The sequence below is a fragment of the Natator depressus genome, chromosome 7 (assembly GCF_965152275.1).
Source record: "Natator depressus isolate rNatDep1 chromosome 7, rNatDep2.hap1, whole genome shotgun sequence".
Classification (NCBI taxonomy): domain Eukaryota; kingdom Metazoa; phylum Chordata; order Testudines; family Cheloniidae; genus Natator; species Natator depressus.
Window position 1 is genome coordinate 73,368,177 of NC_134240.1, and position 23,481 is coordinate 73,391,657.

The window sequence follows — 23,481 nt, forward strand, 5'->3', positions numbered from 1 at the left end:
TTGAACAGCTGCATCCATCATGCAGAGGTTTCTCTTTCCACTGCTTCGCTCAAGACCTCTGTTCCCAAAGTTGTCTCTAAGCTCTACCTCCAAATACTTTTGTTATTAAAGCTATCGCTCTGAAACCGCTGCTGTCAAATAGCAAAGGAGACACCACTTTCACTTTTTACTATGAAGCTATTTGGGTAACCTTTTGAATACATATAAAAGTAGAATTTATATGTACATTGCAACAAATTCCCTGTAAAATATGTGGAATTTTAAAATAAATTTGTTTGCACCAGTTTGTTTGTTTACTTTCTGCAAATATAAGTGCAATCTAGTTTTTGGCACAAATGTGGATTTCATGTTTGCATGTACAAGAATTTGTACAAACCAAATTCTAGATTCACAAACACTAACATTTTGGCTGGAAGTACGTGCACGCTGTTCAAGCACAGAACATAAACAATATCATGTGACTTGTTCGACTCCTCACAGCTAACCAACCCAGCTCAAATACTGACTATTACATGCCCATTGAGAACTGGTCAGGATCAGTCAGTCCAGAGAATTTAAAAAACAAAGAAAGCCACAGATAGTTTCAGATGACAAATCAGTTCTAGGAAATGGTGCTGAGCTCTCAGAGAGATCCTGGGAGAATAAAGTGCGGCTACATCTGTCAGATAACATGTTCTTTGAAAATGATTCTCTCGGCTCTGCCATTAACGATATTGAGCAGGATGCAGTTGCAGTTGGGAGCTATTGACCCTGCTCTGTCTGCGAAAGACTGAGTGAGTGTGCAGTGTGTGCCTAAAACAGCATGAGGCAGAAGAAGAATAAACCCTGCACCTGAAGCCTGATCCAAAGCCCATTAAAGTAAATGCAAAGCCTCTCACTGACTGCTATGACCCTGGGGTCAGGCTTGTTCATTCTCTCTCTCTCTCTCTCGTAGGAATATTATTGTACTAGTAACGGTTTCTCTGGGTCAAGTCCTCTTGCTATAAACTTCAGCTATTTTTTTTTTTGGCTTCCCCACAGTTTGCCTCAACCTGTAACCACTGTAAAATATTAGGCTGACTTTGCCAAATGCCTTGCCCTTGGCCCAGTCACCGTTTCTCCTTCTTTTATATGTACTGTCCCTCATTATATGGTTGTAACAAAGTGTGCTGGTGTATGATTTTATAACTGCTTAGGATCTGTATGGAAATGAGACATCTATTTCATGAGGCTTTCTCAGCATGAAAAAATAGTAAAAATAAATACACAAAATATAGATAAGCACTCTGTCACATGCATTGATGTGTAAAAAAAAATTAAAACTGTAGAAAAATGCAGGATGTATTTAAATGTATTTTCCTTGTATCACTTGTATTATGTCATAAGATATTCAACAACAGTAAGGCTGTAAATATCCATATTTTATAAACCTATTACGGGCTTCCATTTATTATAGCTAGATTTACTTAAGCCTCAGGTTTTAGCTTTAGATTGGCAAACTGTTTAGAATACCAATTAGAAGAACTTTGGGATTCAGTGCAGAGTTGGGAAGTGGCTCAAATTTATATGATAATAACTGTGTCAAATGCAGTCTGATTTTAATGTTCTGGTGTGATATATATAAAACTTGATCAACTCCATCAATAACATAGACTATAATCCAGTTTCTCTTCAGTCCCATAGCTGACCTGTGCTTCCATTTGATTAAACATTTACTAAATCAGGCTTAATATTTAATAAAATTGTCAAGTAAAATATGGTGTTTATAGTTTAAATGTCTCTCTTCGCAACTCATTGAGCTCCTTGAACAAACAGACAAGTTGCTCATGTCAAATATCATATCTAGAAATTGTTTTTTTTTAAAGAGAAATCAGTGTTAGCCAATGAAACTGGACTTTCAATCAGTATACATTTCCTAGAACACAAAAGTGAAATGTAAATGTAGTCTTAAAATTCTAATTTTTTGCAATGTAAAAATCTAAATTTCTCTGTAGCACAAAACCACAAATATTTCTAGTGCATCTTTCAGAACAAGGACTTTTGTAAGCACCATGAAAAAATATGACTTCTCCCTGAAACCCAAACTTCTGTGACTCTTCTCAGTTTCCCCATATCTTTCAGTTATACTGGATTATAAAATGGACATTAGTTACCAGAGCATTTCTAAGAAAAGCAATGCCAACTGCAGTGAGAAGCAATGAGAGACAGTCTGGGATTTTTTTATAGATAAGTGTTAGACATGTCAATTTTGCCCTATTCCACTCACCTCCATTAATCTAGCGGAGGATTTCCTATCAGCTTCTGCAATTTGAACTCTTTAAGCAGCTCAAAACAAAAAGATAAAGTTGAGGAGGGTTCTCAAAGCTTTCATGCATTTCTGTTGCCATGGAAAATGCATCTTTTCATAAAAGATATGGTCTGTACATCCAGAGTGACCATGTACCATTGTCTCAAGGCACAGCTTCTAAAAACATTGATGGCAACCACACAAAGGGTATCTAAGCACTGCAATGACACAAATGTATTTCTGATTTGCACTCAGAGAGTCAAGTGAGGTTTTGTTTAACTCCAAAGATATGTGAGGAGAGTTGATTTGGACTGTAAATTTGGTTTTACAGGTTCAAAAGTCTCTGATGGTAACAATGGACCATATAATACAGTACTGAAAATGGGAATACTGGTGCAGATTCCCCAAAATAAAACTAATTCAGCAATACTGTTCTGTGCGGGAAATTTCCTTCTCACTCCAGCTATTGATCAGTGTACACCAAGAAGCATGAAGTTTGGTAGCTCCTGTAATTTTATCCTAGGTAATGCAACTGAAAACACTATTCTTAATCATATACATTTTTAATCCCTCTGTGAAGCTTAGTAAGCTATTTGCCTGCATGATATCCTGTGGTAATGCATTCCACAGGTTAATTGTATGTTGCATACAAAATATTTATTTTTAGACATTTTGCATTGTTGCCTTTTTTTTATTTTGAGCATGTTTTCATGATGGGGTAGGATAAATAGGATGACCTGATAAGTTCCTTCTATACTGTTCATTATTTCAGATGTAGACATGATAAACCCTCTTACTCTTTTCTTTTCCAAACTAAATAGCAATAATTTTTTAAAGTTCTCCCTGTTGGAACCCTTCCTTCTCCTGATTCTAATAATTCTCATTGCCATTCTTTGAATCTTTTCTATTTCTGCTATGTTTTATTGGCAATGAAGTGACCTAAACCGAATACAGTATCTAAGGTAAGGATGTAGAATTGATTTATATAATAGCATTATAATATTTTTCTATATTGTTCTCTCTCCCCTTTTAACAGCCTCCTAATATCTTGTTAATTTTTAAAATCACCACTGAATATTGAACCGGGCTTTTATTTTTTACTGAGCAGTCCACATATCATTGTTTTCCCTGAGATATTACAACACTTCACTCAAAATGTTGGTGCATAGGAATAGTTAGATTATTCTTTCCAATATACGTGGCCTTTGTTCATATATACCATTGTGCTGTCCAGTTACCATATGCATTTTCTTAGGTCCTCTGGAATTCCTTGCAGCCCTCCTGTTCTCTTGACCGATCTACATTCTCTGTCACCAATAATGTTGCCACCTCACAATTCACACCTTTAGATAAAGCAATACATGGCCTCAAACTGATCTCTGGGGCACTTTTCTATTAGCCTCTCTGTATGCTAAATATCAACCATTTATCTCTACTCTTTGCTTCCTGTCTCTGAAACCTTTTGTAATCCATGGTAGGGCTTTACCTCTCAACCCCAGAAATTACAAAATTGCTTCAATAGTTTCTTGCCCATGCCTTTTGAAAGCCTAAATATCCACTGGCTTTTTATCCATTATTTTGTTAACTCTTTCAAATAGTTACAACATGTTAAATAAGCTAGTTGTTTCCTTATACAAGTCATGATTGTTTGCCATTCTTTGATAGCAAGCTTGGTGCTCTATAGTTCTATCCTTATGGATTTTCTGATCTATTTTTCTGATACCAGAATAAAGCGAACTCCTCTACATTTCTTTGGTACACTGTAGAGAAGGGTACAATGTTGGTGACCATTCTATCTGCCAGTATATTAGCTGTGCGAAGAAGTGATCTGTCTTGTAATGATGAATGCAGTATTGTTTGTAATTCAAGATGCTTCATGTGTCAGTTTCATCAGAAGTTTCAGATGAATTCCAGCCACATCTGGGTATTTATTTGAAAGTCAAGTTGTTTCATCATTTCTTGTTTCAATCTGTTCTCTAAAAAAGCCTCACTTCACTACTAATAAACAAGGGCCCTGTGACAGGTCTTTTTCCAGTCTTCTTCTATAGTGAGGAATAATGAAAAGCAATTACTGAGTCCTTCTCTGCACTCTCCTTATCCTCTTTGATTTTCCCTTTTATATCCTGGGAGTCTGATAAACCTATTTTGATGAATGTAAAGAAGAAATTTTGTTGATATAACTTTGGGGTTTTTTTCCCTTCAAATTTCCTCTTTACCTTCTTAGTCTGTACCATACCTCTTTCCCTGCTAGCCAGGGCAATTGTCCCATTCTATTAGCATCTGCTGGATTTCCATTTGAAAGCACGTTTTATGGGCAGAGGGGAAAAAACACCACCATCAGTGCTATCACCATAGTTTAACCAAGCTATTAGTTTAGCTCTGGCTAGTTTTGATGTATTACCTGCATGCACCCTGGGACTCCAATCAGGGGCATAATATATGTGACTGAGTCAAATTCAAATCCCAATCCCCAATGTATACATTTTAAGGTATTTCTTATTCCACTTCACACTTCCTGCTCCTCCAAAGAACCCTAGCCCCTTTCTTGCCTCATGTGTCTGCCCCCTTCCTTCCACCGTCTATACACACATATATCTTTCCCCTGACAGCTGCCCCTAACACTTCCAGATTTCATTTTGGGTCCCAAATACCATGAAAAAAGCCTTAATTATGGCACTTTGACCCATCCATTTCTGATACTGGCTTGGACCTGAAAATGTCAAGAAGTTCAAAATGCAATGAAAACAAAAGTTAACAGGACTTACTCAAAGAGGTTGTTAGGATTTGGGGTGAAAGTTCTTATCAGTTTGTATTTTCTCCAGCTCATTTCACACATTCCTAATGAAAAGCATATGAAAGGTAACTATATTGCATATAATTTTAAGTTTTCCCAGTGTGACAGCCCCTCTTTAAATTGCACAAATGATACTGCCTACCTGTCAGATTGGATGTTAATGTGGATTTGAAGTGTGCTGAATTTAGACTGCAGCCAAATATTTGGTCACACAGGAAGCTTTTTATGTAATATAAATACTAAGAGAAAGGAATCTCCCTTCTTTAAAGAAGCAAATATTATGAAAGTAGAGGAAACGGCAGAAAAGAAAATCATCTCCATGGAAAAAAGATCTTTGGGACCTCTCTCTTTGGCAATCAGAGAAAGAAAACAATCTTACCTCCTCCAGGATTTCTGGAGGTTGAGAAGTGTGCATAATTAAGGGTTTATAACTCAGACTTCTGTTTATGCTAAAATCCTGAGGATTTCAGAGAAATAATGATATACAGTTCTGATGGTACTGGGCAGAATTGGTTATATCACAAAAATATATAATTGATACACAAAGGCCTGGTGGACTTTATTTACTGTTTCACAGTATCAGATCATAACTCGGGATAGCAATATCATAAACGGCAGAGAGAGACTGACCTTGTCAAAAGGCTTCCCACCAACTGTAACTCAGTAGTGGGAAGCTTCTCTGGGCAAAACAGAGATCCAGGGCAGCTTGGGTAATAGAGGCCATAGCTGCATGATTCTCCAGGCATTGCCTTGTAATGGAAATGGAATGCCTGAGGAAGTTAATGTTTCCCCAAGCAGCCCTGGGATAAATAGGAGTATGCTAGTATAGAAATTGGCTCTGCTCCCCTGCTGAAGACTGGAAGCTCAAGACAGCTGTCTGCAGATCAACTCTGAAGCAACAAATACATACAGATGTGAAAACTAGAAGAAAACAAGACCGACATAACCTGTCTCAGAGTCCATCTCTTATGAGTCCCATCTCTCCATTAGCACTAAGCCTGTTTTTTGCCTTATTTAGGGTGACCAGATGTCCCATTTGTAAAGGGACAGTCCCATTTTTGGGGGAACTTTTTCTTATATATGCACTTATTACCCCCACCTATTACCCACCCCCTATCCCATTTTTTCACAATTGCTATCTGGTCACCCTAGCCTTATTGCTCTACACACTTTGACTAAATTCTGTGTGGGGGATACCAAATGATTTCATAGCAGTTCCTTCTGGCCTCTTGTGTAATTCTACGTATATGCAGCAGAATTGCATCTTTATAATGCAGGTGCATTATTTATTATGGAGCTTAGGCTTAAGAATACACAAATAGGCTGTTATGTACAATAGTGGACGTGGTTTTAAAAGATGCATATTGCCCTGAACCAGAAATCCTGTCAGATCGATCACAGATATGGAAGTATGGTCCTACAATGGACACTCCTGCTAACATGAAATTGGAACAGTCAAGAAAGAGACAAGCATATTCACAGGTAGGACAGAGACTGATATGAACAGGTTTGCAACTAACTCCAATGGCTGTGGGTAGAGGATCATTCAGTACACACATAGATGGCTCTACATGTTTGAAGAAACAGACTTTTATGTTTCCAGCCATATGGGATAACTTCGTCCTTGATTCCTGCCCCATTCACATCAAACTCTCTGCCCACTTGGAATGTAAGCAGATGGGCATGAAATGTCAGGCATACTAATATGTTGAGGGGTTGTTTTGGTGTGGTGTAATACCTCAGAGATGCCTTTTTAGGAATTGGCATTTTCTGGACTGTTTTTAATAATAGTAATAATAATAATAATTAATAATTATGTGTCACTCTCTGGCTTACTTCACGATGCTGGCACATGTCCTTCCTATTTGACTAGCCCAAGTGGTATTTGGGACTATAAAAATACTTTGTACTAATACAGCAAGAGTCATCCTAGCCTCTCAAAGCATGTTACATGAATGAATTATTTTAGCCTACTGAACATATGCATTTGTTATTTTGCTGCCTTATTGTAGTTGTTTGGTGTGATGGGATATACTGTTTGTCTGGGGCTGATTTTCTGGCCTGAGATAATGTGCTAAGAGGTAGGAGTATATGGGCAGATGAGAAGTAGCTGGAGTCCATCAGCGTCCCAGGAAACTAGCCTGGAACATATAAGAGGAGGAGAAAGAACAAGACATGGGCTGCCTTTGGGGAATGGCTGGAAAGCCACACAAGCCATGCTGAAGGAAGCCAGCTGCCTGCCAAGGAAATCCTTCAAAAAACAATTGATGCAGTTTATTTAAACCCTAAAGAAAGGGACTTTGGGATTCCTGCCCCTCTTTCCAGGGGGCTTTTGGGATTTTTGTGTGTCTTGACCCAGAAGAGGGGGAACAGTGGGACTTGGTTTGGGGTGTTTTGGTTTGGGGTGAATATTAGCAAGAACTGTTTCTTTTCCTTTCTGGTTGTTTGGGTTCTTGTCACTGGAGGGCCACTCACCCACATTTGGTTTCTTGTTCTGTTTGAATAGCCATCAAGGAGATCTGTGTACTGTGATCATTAAGCACCAAGCATGCTAAAGTGAAATGGGTTTAATTTCCTAGCCCAGACTCCAGCAGGCAGCAGCTGATATAAAACAACTGAGAGAGTCTTGTCTTCTAGGTCAATTCAAGACTGAACTTACAAGGAGATGGAAAAGAACCACTGGGAACTGCTTATGGTCAGAAATGAGGCCACTAGTTGAGGGTGCTTGAGGATTTAATCTTGTAAACAAATATATGTAGAATGTCAGCTTCCTGCCTTGCCAACTCTTTTTTACTTGATGAGAAAAGACAAATCACCCAAACTTAAAAAAATTAAGTCTTGGAAGCCTGCATCTATGATTACTCATTTATTTGCATTAGATTTTCCAGCCCATCTGTTCCACTGTGCTTTGTATGTTCACTAGAGACTTAAAAAACGTATTACTTAAATACATTAGGAAATCAATTATTACTTTAACCAAGCAAAGTAAAGACTTTTTTTTATTAAAATCCCCATCCAGAGACATTTCTTACATCTTATGTTAAGTAAAGTAATTTACATTCATCATGCGCAGTGCACTCAGACATTGGTTTGAATCCAATTAAGGCTGACATTTGAGGACAGCTGTATAGGTGTGCACTAAAATAAGTCAATATTGGTCACAAATAAAGCTAGTAGGAGAATCTGGTGACTCTTCCGTGCTAAGGGAGAAAATTGGTCTCTAAAAATTGTATCCTGCCTTTTGTTGCAGATTAGAGTAGCTCTTTTCAAAGGGTTTTCTTTTTGCTTTTGGTAAGCTACCATTTTGGTGACTGTGACTGCTAGAATATACCATAGTGCTTACAGTGTGTCTACCCAGGTGTGTAACTGTGTAGAAGTGGAAGAAGTAATATGCTTTCACTAATCCTAGGGAAACCATATCAAATAATATAATTTAAAGTGATATCTTTTAAGTTATAATTATTTAACAGACCCATGTGAGGCCTGAAGTTAGTCATGTCACACACAAAAAGTCTCGCACCCAGCCTTCTGCACCTGTCTGGCTCATGGAAACAATGGGAGTGCTTGAAGGTGGGTGTGAAGTAGATGAGGAACTGTTGTGGTGGCTTTAGAAGTGTATGAAGATGTGAGAGGTCTAAAATGTTGTTATGAACTAACAAAATGCCAGCACTGGTCAATGAAAGGCTCAGCATGACTTTAAGACCCATTTAAGCCCTAGATCAACTATATAATTTAGTTCTATTTGTGGTGCATTTGCAGGCAAAGAAAGGCAACTATGCTTTTTTGTGGGATGTAACAGTGGTGGAATATGCAGCCTTGACAGACGATGAGTGTTCTGTGACCGTCATTGGAAACCGCATCAGTAGTAAAGGGTATGGGATCGCACTCCAGCATGGCAGCCCCTACAGGGATCTCTTCTCCCAAAGGTAATGCAAAACCATGCTTATTTCATAGGAGTCCTCTCTGCAACAACGAATCTTGTGTTCACAGCTGATTAACTTTGGCAATGTGTGTTTATTAAATGAATCTCTATCTTTTGAAATCAGTTGTTTGAATTAAGGAAAGGAGTACTAGTGGCACCTTAGAGACTAACCAATTCTCTTCCTTTAGGGCGTAGGGCAGAGGGGTGGGGAGCAACCTCAACAGAGCTGCTACTTCCTCTCCTGTGCATGTGGTCAGGGGATAGGTAGGAGGGAGCTGGAAATGCATGGAACATTGGCTGTGCTCCCAACGCTCCGGGCAGCCCATGGTGTGCCTGATACATTCCCCAGAGCAGTGGGTTAACTGGGAAGGAGATTGTAACTCTCTGAGTCACAATCTGCTTCCCAGGCTGCTTTTGGGGCAGTGAAACTCAGGGCTTGTGTCAAAGCCACAATTTCATCTTTGTGGGGATGAAATTGATCCATATGAGAAAAGCAATGCTGTCTATTACGTATCATTATAGAATAGGCAAATAATAGTAATTGAGTGATTGCATGGGTTCAGAAAGATAGTGACTCTACTGCGTCTATCACAATTCAGTGATCCCAGTCTATCAGTGTCTTTTAAAAGTATACATATATACTTTCCCCTTATGCTAAAGCAAACATCTGCCCGGTGATGTAGATACATGCAGCCTTAGTAGAAAGTGGCTGAGCACAGAGCTACATGCAAAAAGCCAAGGCAAACTTTCTGTCTGTGTGCATTATTCTTTAGGAAGCGATAAAACACCAGCTGCAGTCCGCCTGAATTCTCGTGATAACCAGAGACAAAGTTGTCTCGAAAGGAAAGCTTGTTATTAAATAGAAAAGGCAGTTATCAAACTAGACCCAAAATGAATCATTCATGGAGAGAGGGGAACTTCACAAATGGGAAACAATGATTAATTAGTAATTGTTAACACACTACTTCAAGAGTAAAGTAATAGCATTGTAGTAAAATACTTTTGAATGAGCTGCATTTGCTGTAGCTCAAAGCAGAAATAGGCAACTCTATTGCTGCTTAAACCAATTTGTATTAAGTACTGTGCAAATGGTTGCATGCTTGATTCAAATATAATTTGAAATTATTATGATGGACCATGTATGGGTGGGAGAGTTGAATCTTCCATGAGCTGTTTCTTCTTCAATAACCATTATAATCTACTGGAAATCTGACCAAAGCCAAAATTTTAAGTGAAGCCCTAGCTAAAGCTTTGCTGATTAAGAGCAGTTTTTAAAGTCACACTTATTTCTAAAGCTGATCTGTGAAGTCTTGTGGCTGCTCTGGACTGGAATATACAGTATGAAGTTTGGTATAAAAGAGTAGCTAGTTTCCCACGGGGATGCGTTTTGGATGAAATGACATTTGACTAGGAGATATTCATCAAACTTGTTACTTACTGAAAGTTATGCTTGTGAAAGTGGCACTCTCACAACCACTTCAATGCTTAAGGAAAATGTATAGTGAATATTAGATATGCAGGAAATCTACCTCACTGATTTATTATGGACAGAGAGCGAGAAAGTCCTGCAACCATAGCATTACACCAGTCCTGCTGGAGATGCTCTGCCCTAAAGACAGAATTCCACTGAATAACACTGAATTTCTGTTGAAAGATAATTTCTGCAGCCCAATCATAATATCAGGATTCCAGGGCTGCAGAGTTGCTGATAAATGCATACACAATATACAGAAATCAACTGAAATAATGGCTGTTTTAAAATTTCTGCAGGATCTTAGAATTACAAGACACTGGAGACTTGGATGTACTCAAACAGAAATGGTGGCCGCGGATGGGACGTTGTGACCTGAACAGCCACACCAATGCACAGACAGATGGCAAGGCACTGAAGCTTCACAGTTTTGCAGGCGTCTTCTGCATTTTAGCAGTAGGCCTTCTTCTTGCGTGTTTGGTGGCAGCGCTGGAGTTGTGGTGGAACAGCAACCGTTGTCATCAAGAAACTCCAAAAGAGGTCCATAACTTTTATTCTTATCACAATTAAGAGTAGAAAACACAAAATACAGAGAGCAAATGGAAGCTGTGGGATTTTAGGTGCTCTCGTACAAATACACTCACTTTATTTTGATTGGAGATACTAAATTATTTCATGAAGTTTATGATTTTTTTTAAATGTGACTTTCATGGAAGGTGCCAAATTGACAGCCCTGGAGACTAAAGTCCTCTATTTATTTATAGAGCAGTTACAGCATGGGCAGCAGCAGTGCAAACTTCCCTACGTTGTCCCACCAATGTGCCTCAACCCTGACCTGGAGAGACCAGCTTTAGGGGTAAGAGAGTAGCTGAGACACCATGCCCTTGGCCTCTCTGCTAAGACTGATAGCAAGGATACTAATTGGCACCAACTGATGTTTTTGTGATTTGGACCCTTGTCTAGTGGGCTGTGACCCAGCTCATTCAACATAACTGCCATCAGATGGCAACAATTTTTGGTTACAACCAATCTAGATCAAATTGGAGCAGGTGACTTAGTGATTAAAAGTTAATGATCCCATTGTTAATACAGTACGCTAGGCAGCCACCAACACTGTTTAACAACTTTATTTTTGGAACCTTTAAAAAAATTAATGACTTTTCTGAGCAAATGCCTTTCATATAAAATATTTTACCTAGAACAATACCATTTGGAATGACTTGTTTGCAAACATTTTCTTGCAACAGTACAAACTAACTAATAGTAACATTATGGTAGACTAAACAGTCCATATGCAGAGCTATCTTGCATGAAGCATGTATTTATTTGCATCAATTAAAAAGTTTAACAAGCTAACCTCTGGGAATTTTTTAAACATTGAGACACTTGCAGATTCTTACATTTTGAACAGATATTTGTTACAGGCAAGCTGTATCACTGCTGGAAAAGAATACAAAGCCCATCAATTCCAATCTTAATTTCTAGGAGTATTACAATAATTGACACGCCTACCACACATAAACAATTGTGGCATATGGAATCTGAAAATATATGTTGCAGTCTGTAATGTTATCAAATATTTGTCACTAAGATTCCATTCTCTGTGTTCCCTCTTCACCCATTTTAATTCATCCGCAAAGTGTTCAGTGATAAACATCCATATCATGCTTGTGGGACAAACCTGTGAAGTCACTTGCACACAACTCCACGATGTATATTGCTGAAAGGGAGCCTTTTGATAATGGAAATTTTGTATCCATTTTGCTTAGCACAGTATAGCATTTGGAGAGCATACACAGTGAGGACAAATAGCTTTGCCTATAAAGACAGATACATTTATATTTTTGATGCACGGCTTTAGCCTTTCCCTTAGTACACTGTAGACCTCATCCCCACTAGAACTGTGGAGGGCTACTCCACAATAAGGCCCATACCCTGTAAGGGAGCTCCATGCAGGGGGACCTCCTCACCTTTGCAGAATACCTTACAGGATCATGGACAAAGGTGGTAACTATTCAAAGTCCACTAATATTAGCCATATTTGGGTGTGATGTACTCTGGGTGTATTCTCCTTTCAATGCTCAGGGAGTCCAATGCATAAATCTTTGCAGACTTAAATGAGCATATACCCAAAAAATCAGAGACAAAAACAGAAAAGGTAAAGTAAGTGTTAGATAAGGTCAGTCAGTGATTTAATTCAAGATATCCCAAGCTCTATTTTATTTCTATTTCCCATTCCTTGGGGAAGGATCTATGTCTCTTATCTTTAATGTTCTGCTTCCTTTGCTCCTGCTTCACCTTATTTTCTTTTTCTGTGTCTAACTGGAATTCTTAACAGCTTTCATCATTCCCCTATCCCACTTTTCTGAATCAGAAATACAATGCTTTAGGCTTTTACTGTTCTAAATTATGGCTGCCCTTAACTTTCTTTCTTGGAATGCTCAGGGTCTTAACATCCCCACATAAAAATCTCTAAAATACTTCAGCAGACTCAAAGAACAGATGGATGTATGGTACAGCTTTACTCCAGGAAGATCACTCATCTGTGGGAATAAGCAGATGTGTGGGAGTAAGTGGTTTCAAGTCTGAGCCAAAAGCACTTCCAGGGTAGGGGTAAACAAGACAAATTAAACTAAGACAAGACACAGGAGAACAGGTCAAGAAAGTGAGGGTGTGTGTGGAGAGACTGGGAAAGGGAACAAGGAGGGTGTGGTCCTGCAAGAAGTTGGTTTTAATTTTAGCAGAGAGAGGGTACTGCATGGACAAAATGTGGGAGACTTTTCCAGATGCAGGTGGCAGAATGGATGAAGGTACAAAGTGGAGAATAGGAGAAGGAGATGAAGGAATCAGTAATGAAAGGTCTTGGAGAAGTATAAGGAGCAGGCATGAGGTAGAAGGAAATGAAAATAGTGATTATGTAAGGCCCTAAGAAGAATACAAGGAGCTTGAATTTAATGAAATAAAATGCAGGAAGCCAGTAAAGTGGTTCAAGGAGATGGCATAAAAAGGTGAGAGCAACCAGAGAGGAAGATGACTTTAGCAGGCACTCAGATACCATACTTCTCATTATTGTATAAATGCCCAGATGGATTAGGTAGAAGGAGCATTTTGGATGCACTAGAAGATGAAGTGAGAAATAGGATTGATGAAGAGGTGTAGGTTCCTGTAGTCAAGGTGAGAAATGTCCACCAAGGATGCAAGTGCAAGTAGTTGGGATAGTGAAAAGAGAATATTCTGATAATGTTAAATAGAAAGGTGTTTCAGCGTTATGAAGGGACAGGATATGGGGGAGGAGGAGAAAGAGGTGTCAAATATGACACCAGGGTTGCAGATGTAGGAAACAGGAAGGATAATGGAGTTGTTAGTAGAGTTGATTTCAGAAAGACTAAGTTTGAGGCTATCAATGCAGGTATCTACATATAATCATCAGCATTTCTATGGTGCCAATCACTATAAAGTATAAACACATGGATTACAGAAAACAGTGAAATCTGTCCCACTGGTGCAGTCAATATACCATCCAATTCTGTAGTTTAATTAACAGCTTCTAACTTTGAACACACTGCTGGATTTTTCTTCTCTTCTGCTTTTTGGAAGGCTTTGGCAAAGACATGTGACTTGCAATGTGAGCTGAAAATGGTGAGAGTTAGATTTTTCTGGATCACCCTTGGAAGAGTGTTCCAGAGTCTCATATGAGCATAAGTACACACAAATGGTCATACTGGGTCAGACCAATGGTCCAGCTAGGTCAGTATCCTGTCTTCTGACAGTGCCCACTGCCAGAGGCTTCAGTGGTAATGAACAGAAGAGGGCAATTATGAAGTGATCCATCTCCTGTCATCCAATCCCAGCATCTTGCAGTCAGAGGCCTAGGGACCCCCATGCATGGCCACTGATGGACTTATCCTCCATAAATGTATCTAATTCTTTTTTGAATTCAGTATTAGTTTTGGCTTTCACAACATATAGAGGCAACAAGTTCCACAGGTTGACTATGCTATGTGTGAAGAAGTACTTCCTTTTAAACCAGTAAAATAAAGAGTGAAAAATCCAAACTAATGACCGCTTTGGACTTTCAGTTAGACTATTCTCTATCCCTTTTGAAAAACAGAGCAGTTGAAGAGGGTTAGTCTCTGGTTCCCTGAAGATTATACTTGGCTCTGCTAGCCATAGGGTACTGGGCAATGAGTTTCCCTGGCTTGTCAAACAAAAGAGGCAATCCTTCGGATAGTATGACCTTATCTCATTAATGGGTTTGTAAATCAGTTCTAGACACTTGTAGTGAATCCAGGATTAAATCAGTTCTTGTTGAAAAGCACTGGCATAACATGAATGGTATGATCCACTCAGTAGATGGAACTCTACACCAACTCCTGCTTCTTTGTGAACTTCTTATCTTGGCCCAGGAAGAGGGAAATATTCTAAAGGTGACAAGTGCACAAACCACTTTGGCTAATTCACCAGAGCAATGGATGGAGTCTTCTTGCTACCTGGAGAGGGGAGAGATCACTTTTAGTAACTGTTGCAGTTTGTGCTTCTAGAGTCAGTACCGAGTCCAGCATGATCCAAAGGCTGTGTGTTATCTTGACTTCAGCTGAGGATGAAGTACTGATATTTGCCAGTTCCTCAAAGCATTTTCCTCTTCCACTTAGAATCACATTGGTGTTTTCTGGGTCAGGTGAGCCTGTTGTTCTTCATGTACATTGGAGCAATCAAGTACTCAGATATTTAAATGGTATAAATTATTATAGAGAGAAGGTGGGTGAAATAATATCTTTTAGTGGACCAACTTCTGCTGGTGAGAGGGACAAGCTTTTGAGCTTTCACAGAGCTCTTCTTCAGGTCACCTTGTCTCTCTAATATCTGGGAACCAACATGGCTACAACACAGCATACATAAATAATTAATGTACTGGTAACACAAACTCGTTTGTGGAAAGGAAGACTTGCCTATGATGATATTAGAAAAAAATTATATTTGCACCACAATGCCAGAATCTTCCAGTAGGATGCACATTTATAGTCTATTAATGCTCAAAAGACATTTAGAAACATTTAAATGGCCTTGATTACTTCTAACTTTGGGGAAATTATATTTGATCTTCCTTCAGTGAGTAGATTTTCTAGAATTTATAGACAATCTCTTCTAACTTTGACTAGATTTTCTGCAATGTATTGTTCCAATTATTTTCAGTGGCCAGTCCTCTTATCCTGGTCATGAATATCAGAGCACTTCCACAAATCTTTGGATGCATCATAACTTGTCCCATTAAACAGAAGTGTGTATTTTGCACCAGTGATATTAGGCTGTTTCTTACTGATCCACAATAGTTTATATGTAATATTTTGGATACTAATATTGTCTTTAGAAGCTTTTTAGTCAGTAAAATGAGTGAAAAATCCAAACTAATGACCATTTTGGACTTTAAACTAGTTCCCTTTTGAATAACTGAGCAAGTAATGTATTGGTCCCCGACCTCTAAAGTGTGTCTGTCAATGTGGTCTACGTTATAAATTAATCACTTACATATATTGAAAACAGAGTCTCTCTCTCATAGTAAAAGAAATTCAGAAAATGAATAGCATCTCTGTGACGGGGTCCCCAGGGTGCCACCTGGCTTTTGGGACTGCTGAGCCCTCCAAACCCACCAACCTGGGTTGGCCCTCACACTGTGATGCTAATGTCAAGTAGCAAACCCTTGACAGGCACTGCCCTTTACACAGACATACACAGGCATGGACACCCCTAACTTTGATACATGAATGATTTCCCAGTCACTCATGAACCATTAACAGGGAGGCTGCAGTCAATTCCCCCCAGCTCCCCAGCCTCGCACCCCAGAACTGTACTGTCTTGCACTGGTCAGAAGCCTGACCAGTGTAATTTCGTTATTTAGTTCACCACTTCTTCATAGGAAAGTGGACATGCACCAGCCTTTGTAACCTGAGCTGAGATTTCCTAAGCACTTTACACAAACTCACTTATAAGGATACAACATTAAAATATGTTTATTAAATACAGAAAGATAGCTTTTAAGTGATTATAAGGGGTAGGCATAATGGTCAAAGATAGTTAACTTAAGAAAATAAAAAGTAAACATGTTTGCTAAATCCTAAACTTTTAGTCTAACCAAGAGTTGAATCAAGCAGCTTTTCTCACCCTGACAGATGGCACAAGCAGGTTTCAGTTCCCCAATACACAGACTGAACTCCCTTTTCAGCCAGGAACCAAACTTTCTTAGTTCAAAGCTTTTGTCTTCCAGATGTGTTCCCAGATGTTGAGATGGGTGGAAGGGGCGGAGACAGGCCAAGTGATGATATCACTTTCCTTCTTTTATACTGTCTTCCAGCTTGCTGGAAAGATCCTTGCTGTCACATGGGGATCAGGCAGTCGCCATCGGTCAAGCAGTCTCCATTGCATATGTGATCTCTCTGAGAAGTCTCTGGGATAGTGGATTCTTTTCTTGATGGGTGTTGATGGGCCACTGACCCTGTCTGGCTGTTGCTGGCTACTCCTTTGTTGTAACTGAAAGGCTGGTTGTGGGTGTTCCCAACTTCACAACGTATTTCAGTAACAAATATAGCAATACTTCATAACTTCACGTACAATGATAGTACATACAATCAAAAGGATATTAATGTTCAACAGATCAGGACTTTTGAAATGATACCTCAGAAGGTATATTTTCTACAAAAATATCATAATATCATCACAGTGGTGAATATGGTGATTCCAGGGTGCTAATTTGAGGTACAGAGGGTCAGAGCATCCTAAGTCCAGTGACTTTTTAGTACAATTGCTGCTCATGTCTTTCACAAGCTCAACAAACAAATATAATTTGGGTCAGTCAATTTGTGAGGGCTTTCCCACAACACTGAGTCTTGGCTATTTTTCAATTTATTTGACAGTCTGAAAGATGGTTTCCAAATGCTCACTGCCATTATGACCCAACATGGCTGCTAACTGTAATAGACTTAGCAGGCTCCATCGATACTTTATCAGCTATGTCTTTCTGCCCTCAGCTATCCCCCCAGAAGAACAATTCTCTTGTGCTATCCTCAAAGTCATCAAACCATTGTAGCCCCGCCTCCCTTTTTTCCATATCAAATGTTACACTCTAGAATAACTAAAACTTTGAAACTGAGAAGAATAAAAAAGTCAACCATGGAAATCCTGTAAAATTCTCTGTGTGTGCAATCTAATCACAGAAAACAAATTATGTGACATCTTCACATTAAGGAGAATTAGCAACTTTAGACTAATCATTGACTTTCTTCAGCTATTTACAGAATGATTCCTTTGCCAAGAACTCAAATGTATTGCATCACTTATAGAAGATAAGATTGACACATTGGCCGTTAAGCCACATCTTGCCACTATTACAACTTGCTCATCAAATTTCTCTTTCCATCGTTCCTTATCTAGAACGAAGTGGACTATAAAACATAAATGTATTTAATCTGAAGAGACTGGAACATGACACAAATCACAGTTATAATGCTGGTGTACATGGAACCTTAATTTCCTGCTAGCTAGGAAATTACGTCATTTTCATCTTACTCAATTGCAGTTAGATATTGCATCATCTCTCTCCTTTAAGGACCCTAAGGATCTTTCATACCATATATTTGCAATTCTTTAACTATCACAGTGTGAATTAAAGCTGCTTGGTTTATAATTTCTCATCATTTTAATCAGCCAGTGTAAAATCATTCTACCGAGCAGTCTTTTTCTTTCTCCTGTCCTCAGTGTTCTCCTTCTCCTCTATTTTTCAGATTAAGGAGGCCGACATCTAATGCTCTGTCCACAGCAGGAACAGAATTGTACTAACTGATTCATATATTTGTAACAGCATCATGTCATCATTACTGCTTTCACTCTGTTTTCAACAAAATAACTTCAATAGATACTATTGCAACCCCACAAGTCATCACTCTGCAAAACTTTCTAACTGTGCAGGATTGAGGAAGGTGATGAAATTGCCCTGAAATAGTCACAGATAATTTGGTCTGTGGAGAGGGGATAACAAAAAACAACAACCTATCTCTCTGGACTGGGATGCGCAGCCTTATATCTTCTGCCTTAAGTTTCCCTATAGTGCATCATATATCTCTGCTGGATGAGGACACACCTATTTTAACCTACCTCGAAAAATCTGCCCTTACAGCTTTAGCTTTTTAGTCTTTCTCTTTGGAATTGGTAACCTGAAACCCACTGTATCTCGGAAATAGAAATATGAGATTATTAATATGATCATAATGGGTCAAAGATGATTACTGCTGAGAACTCTAATCAGGATCAAGTTTACCTCGCCTCAGATCTCCAACAAGATATTATTTCATAGGCCCTGGCACATTTTCCGTATGGTGTCAGCCACCTTTTTGGTTATTAAAGGTTCTTATACTTACACCAATTTTTCTCTTCCTTTATTCTTTCCTGTTCTTACCTTTCTTTTCTTCTCCACTTGCCTTCTTTCTGCTGCTATCTTTTTTCTCTGACTATTTGATTCCCCCTTGGGACAGTTACTTCTGATGGTGAAAGAAAACACAAGATCATTGAACTGACATTTTATTTTCCCTTCATTGTATGTTCTTTATATTTTATGTTGTTTTTTAAATTATTTTTATGTATTTTGACATGTCTGAAATCTTTGTACATTTTTTGCTCAGTTACATATAAATGATCATTTGTTTGTACAACTGTATTGTACTCTACTTTTTCTAAGAATAAATAAAGTTTTTTGAGGGGGAAATTTAAATAATACAGACATTGGCAAAATAGTGCATTGTAATGCCACCCAGAAAACACAGGTTCAGGACTAACTATGAACATAAGAACTGGCAAACTTCACTTAACTAGCAGCTTTAAACCAGCAATAAGGTTTCAGAAGCAACCATCAATCACTCCAGGCTGCAAGGCTTCATGCTGTTATATGACAAAACACAAAGCTTGAGGGAGGAGGTACAGACAAAAAGAAGAGAAAAAATATCTGTACTCTCCCTTGTACAGATATTGATAAAAACTGAGAAATTATGAGTTAAACAGCCATAATACACTCCTTACTGATTATTTGAACAATTGCAATATAAATGGTCTGAAAACTCACCTCTTTTCTGAGCAGAACCAGATATTCTGCAATACCTAGTCACAGCAAATGGGCTGATCAAAAGCCCATGGAAGTCAATGGGAATCTCACCACTGACCACAATGGTCTTTGGATTGGGCCCTAAGTGACTTGAGGATGACATGTCATTCTTTTGCTTGCTGACACTGGGACCAGAACTGTGCCAGCTACTGTGATATTTAAATATGTTTGTTCCTAGCTCAGTACCACTAAGGTTTTCCTGTCCTTTGGGGGCAGCAGTTTCTTGTCTGAAAACCATATTAGGAAATCCTGCTATAAAAGAGTCCTAGAGGGGTAGTCTAGACTAGAACATGATTTAGCAGCATGTTTCTTAGGAAAAGAAATATCCCTGAACAAAAGTGAGCATAAAACAAGTCCCCTTGGAGTGCGAGGCATGCTGTTAGAAACAACACCATTTAAAGTCTCAGTTCAGCAAGCAACTTGAGTATGTGCTTAACTTTAATTACAGTGTGTTCCCATTGAAGTCAGTGGGGTTAATCATGTGATTAAAGTTTGGCATGTGCTTAAGTATCTTGCTGAACTTGGGGTTGTAGCTAGTTAGGTTCCTGACACTGTGCGTTGAAGGCCTTTTTTTTTTTTTTGGTATGTTTTATCTCAGCTCACAGTGGTATTTCCAAGTTGATTGTTTTGACAGTGAATGTTCAATGATAACTAAAACATATATTTGAATCAGAATTTAAAAAATGAAATGTAACAGTGTTTCCCCACATTGAGGTTTGTAAAGCCTGAGGCCTCGATCCAACAAATCATTTAAGCACATACTTAATTTTAAGTGCGTGAGTAGAGTCTTGATTCTGCTTCCATTCAAATCAATGGAAAGGCTCCCATAAACTTTAATGATGGAGATTCTTTGAAGTCAGCCTGGATTAATCATGTACTGAAAGGTCTGCATGTGCTGCAGTGTTGTGCTGGATCGGGGCATAATTACTTTCTGGCAAAAAAAAAAAGGTTATAGTGTAACACATTTTTAACGTAAATACCTTCGGTATTTTGAAAGCTATTGACAGCAGATTACTAAGAGCCACTTAGACAGTAATCAGGCCCGAAAGGTTGTTTTTGAAAACAACATATTTAGAGCTAGAGCTCACTCCCACCAAAAAACAAAATTATTTCCTAGTTCTATTATTATTGTGACCATTAAATTTCACAAGCATCACCACTAGTAAGAATAATTGTATTATACCCGTATATAATTATATTTAGAATTATATAAAACTATAAAATTATATAGATCTCAACTTACTTTCCAGTATCTGAGGTAAGTTATTTTTCCCTATCCTAAACACAGAGAAATACTGAGGAATCTCAAATATTAACATGTCATAATTGTTGGTAAAAGTTGACATATAGGGCCTGATTTTCACAAATTCAGCACCTGCAACGTGGCCACGTTTCTGAAAGAGCTCAGCCCCCATTTAGGCACTAAAATAAGGGCCAGAGTTTGAGAAGTGCTCAGCACCCAGCAGCTCCCATTGCAACTTTCAGTGTGTTGAGCTTTTTTGAAAATCTGTTGGTGCCTAAATGGGAGTGGAGCTGTTTTCAGATGGTGCGTGCTGAGCACTTTTGAAAATCTAGCTTTTATTGGAGACCACTATGGACGTTAGGCTAGATTGCCCAGTTCACTGAGATTGATTTGCACTGGATAAGATCAAAGTGACTTACAGGAACTCTGAGATGGCTAGTGAAGTATTCCACGTATGCAGGGAAACTCTCCATGGGCATAAAGCTGGTGGAAGAGACTCCTCTGTGACCTCTGCCAGCTGCCTTCAATGCTCCCAGCATAACGGGCAAAAGGGGGTGTTTCAGCGGTGGGGCCTGGACAGGATGGAGAGGGTAAGGGGTATGACAGAGCATGGCTCTGCTATGCCAGCTCCTTCACTGGTGCAAGTCAGGATGTACAGGTACAGCCCTAACAGAATGCTGAATCAAGCCCTTTATATGTCAACATCCAATGGTTTAGGACATGACCCAAGGCCCCCTGAAGACAATGGAAAGACTCCAATTGATTTCAATGTGTTTTGGATCAGGCTCTTAGTGAATTCATTTTTTTTTAAATATCAGAATGATGAAAGGGTTACAGAGAGCCAATCAACCTATCTAATCACACTACAGTTTTAGATGGTCTATGTAATGCCTCATGAAAAATAGGCTTTATTGTAGCATGTGACTCTGGCTGCAATGGGACTATCTTGCTAGAATATGATATACTGTCGCCAAAACAAACACCGACGTTAGACATATGGCAGAAAATGTTTATTAAAAAGAGTAAAATATTAAGTACACTATTAGCCTCACTATTTTGATCCATTTTTTCTCCCTGTTCTTCTTTCCCTTTCCTATCTGGAGATGGCCAATGAGGTGAGGTTGGGCCTCAGAACTATGGTGAGATTTTATAAAAAAACACATACCAACATTTGATTTATTGTTGAAAGTGCCTGCACAGTTTAGCCCTTGCTAACTTTCTCATCTTCACCTCCTGAAAGCCCCCTTGATCCTAACCTTCCTATTGCTGCAAATGCCTATAGCTACTGTATACATAATGTGAACATAGTAGCTATTTTCTCAACATGCAACTCTCTCTCTCCCAAATAGTCCATTTCAAAAGATATTGGCATGCTCATAAAACACTACTCATTTGATGCTGCATATTCCTGTTGCTTGTGCTGGAAAATGCTTCCATGCACCCTCCTTTTGTGCTGTTTATTTTAACCTCTTGAAGCCTGTGGACGTGTCATATGCCCAATCATTCTTTTTTTATTAGGTTTGATAAGGATTCAGAAGCCTGGTTGCCTCACCATGTGGCTTAAAGGCCCTCTATAGCAGTAACAAATGAGTGCTATGAGGCTTCCTTCCTTCCATTTTCTTGGGTTTGACTCTACCATTAGCAACAAAGACCATCAAATATGCTACAGTTACTGCAGTTAGATAATGAGGTGTGGTGTTGAACTTCTGCAAATGGCCACGAGGCATTAGCATGTTCACCAGCAATCACCTCGTTTGTGATGTACTTCCCACATGTACTGTATGTTCTGCATGTTTATTAACACAGCACCATACAATATGGATGTTTGTTGATATAGAGACAAATATAAAAAATGGAGCTGGATCTTCAGTGGTTTCAACTGGCAGAACTTCATTGGCTTTTTGGCGTTACATTGATTTATACCAGTTGAAGATCTGGTGTGGTACTTACAGTTTATGGGACTGATCCTACAAACACTGTATGAATAATCTTCAGGACCAGGCCCTCATGACAAAGGGCTAGATGGCAGCAGACAAGGTGGGAAGGGGAAGGGAGGGATATGGATTGCACAAAGTAAGGTCATGAAATTACTTGCTTTTGTAGTGTAGACATTATGTCTATTCTACCTTATTGGGATGTGTTTTTTTAAACTCTTAAACTCTTTATTTCTCTTTAAAATTATTTGTATTAATTTGGTACAGGAGTGTGAGTCAACACTGGAAATGTAAAACAACAAGAGTACTTGTGGCACCTTAGAGACTAACAAATTTATTTGAGCATAAGCTTTCATGGGCTAAAACCCACTTCATCGAATGCATGCAGTGGAAAATACAGTAGGAAGATATATATATATATACACAGAGAACATGAAACAATGGGTGTTATCATACACACTATAATGAGAGTGATCAGTTAAGGTGAGCTATTACCAACAGGAGAGAAAAAAAAACCCCAACCTTTTGTAGTGATAATCAAGATGGGCCATTTCCAGCAGTTGACAAGAATGTGTGAGAAACAGTAGGGAGGAAAAATAAACATGGAGAAATAGTTTTACTTTGTGTAATGATACATCCACTCCCAGTCTTTATTCAAGCCTAATTTAATGGTGTCCAGTTTGCAAATTAATTCCAATTCACCAGT

General features: G+C 38.8%; 1 protein-coding gene across 6 annotated transcripts in view; it reads left to right on the plus strand.

Annotated features, from left to right (window-relative positions):
- Window positions 1–23,481, plus strand: part of GRID1 (glutamate ionotropic receptor delta type subunit 1) — a 791,498-nt gene that overhangs the window by 753,527 nt on the left and 14,490 nt on the right. For 2 of the 6 annotated variants that reach the window (XM_074958777.1, XM_074958775.1), the window contains exons 14-16: window positions 8,820–8,986; window positions 10,753–10,993; window positions 21,945–21,980. In XM_074958777.1, coding sequence (XP_074814878.1) covers window positions 8,820–8,986; window positions 10,753–10,993; window positions 21,945–21,980 — 444 coding nt within the window. Of the gene's footprint in view, window positions 1–8,819; window positions 8,987–10,752; window positions 10,994–11,217; window positions 13,194–21,944; window positions 21,981–23,481 lie in introns of those variants that run through there. The other 4 variants (XM_074958778.1, XM_074958776.1, XM_074958779.1 and 1 more) reach the window with 3 other exon arrangements.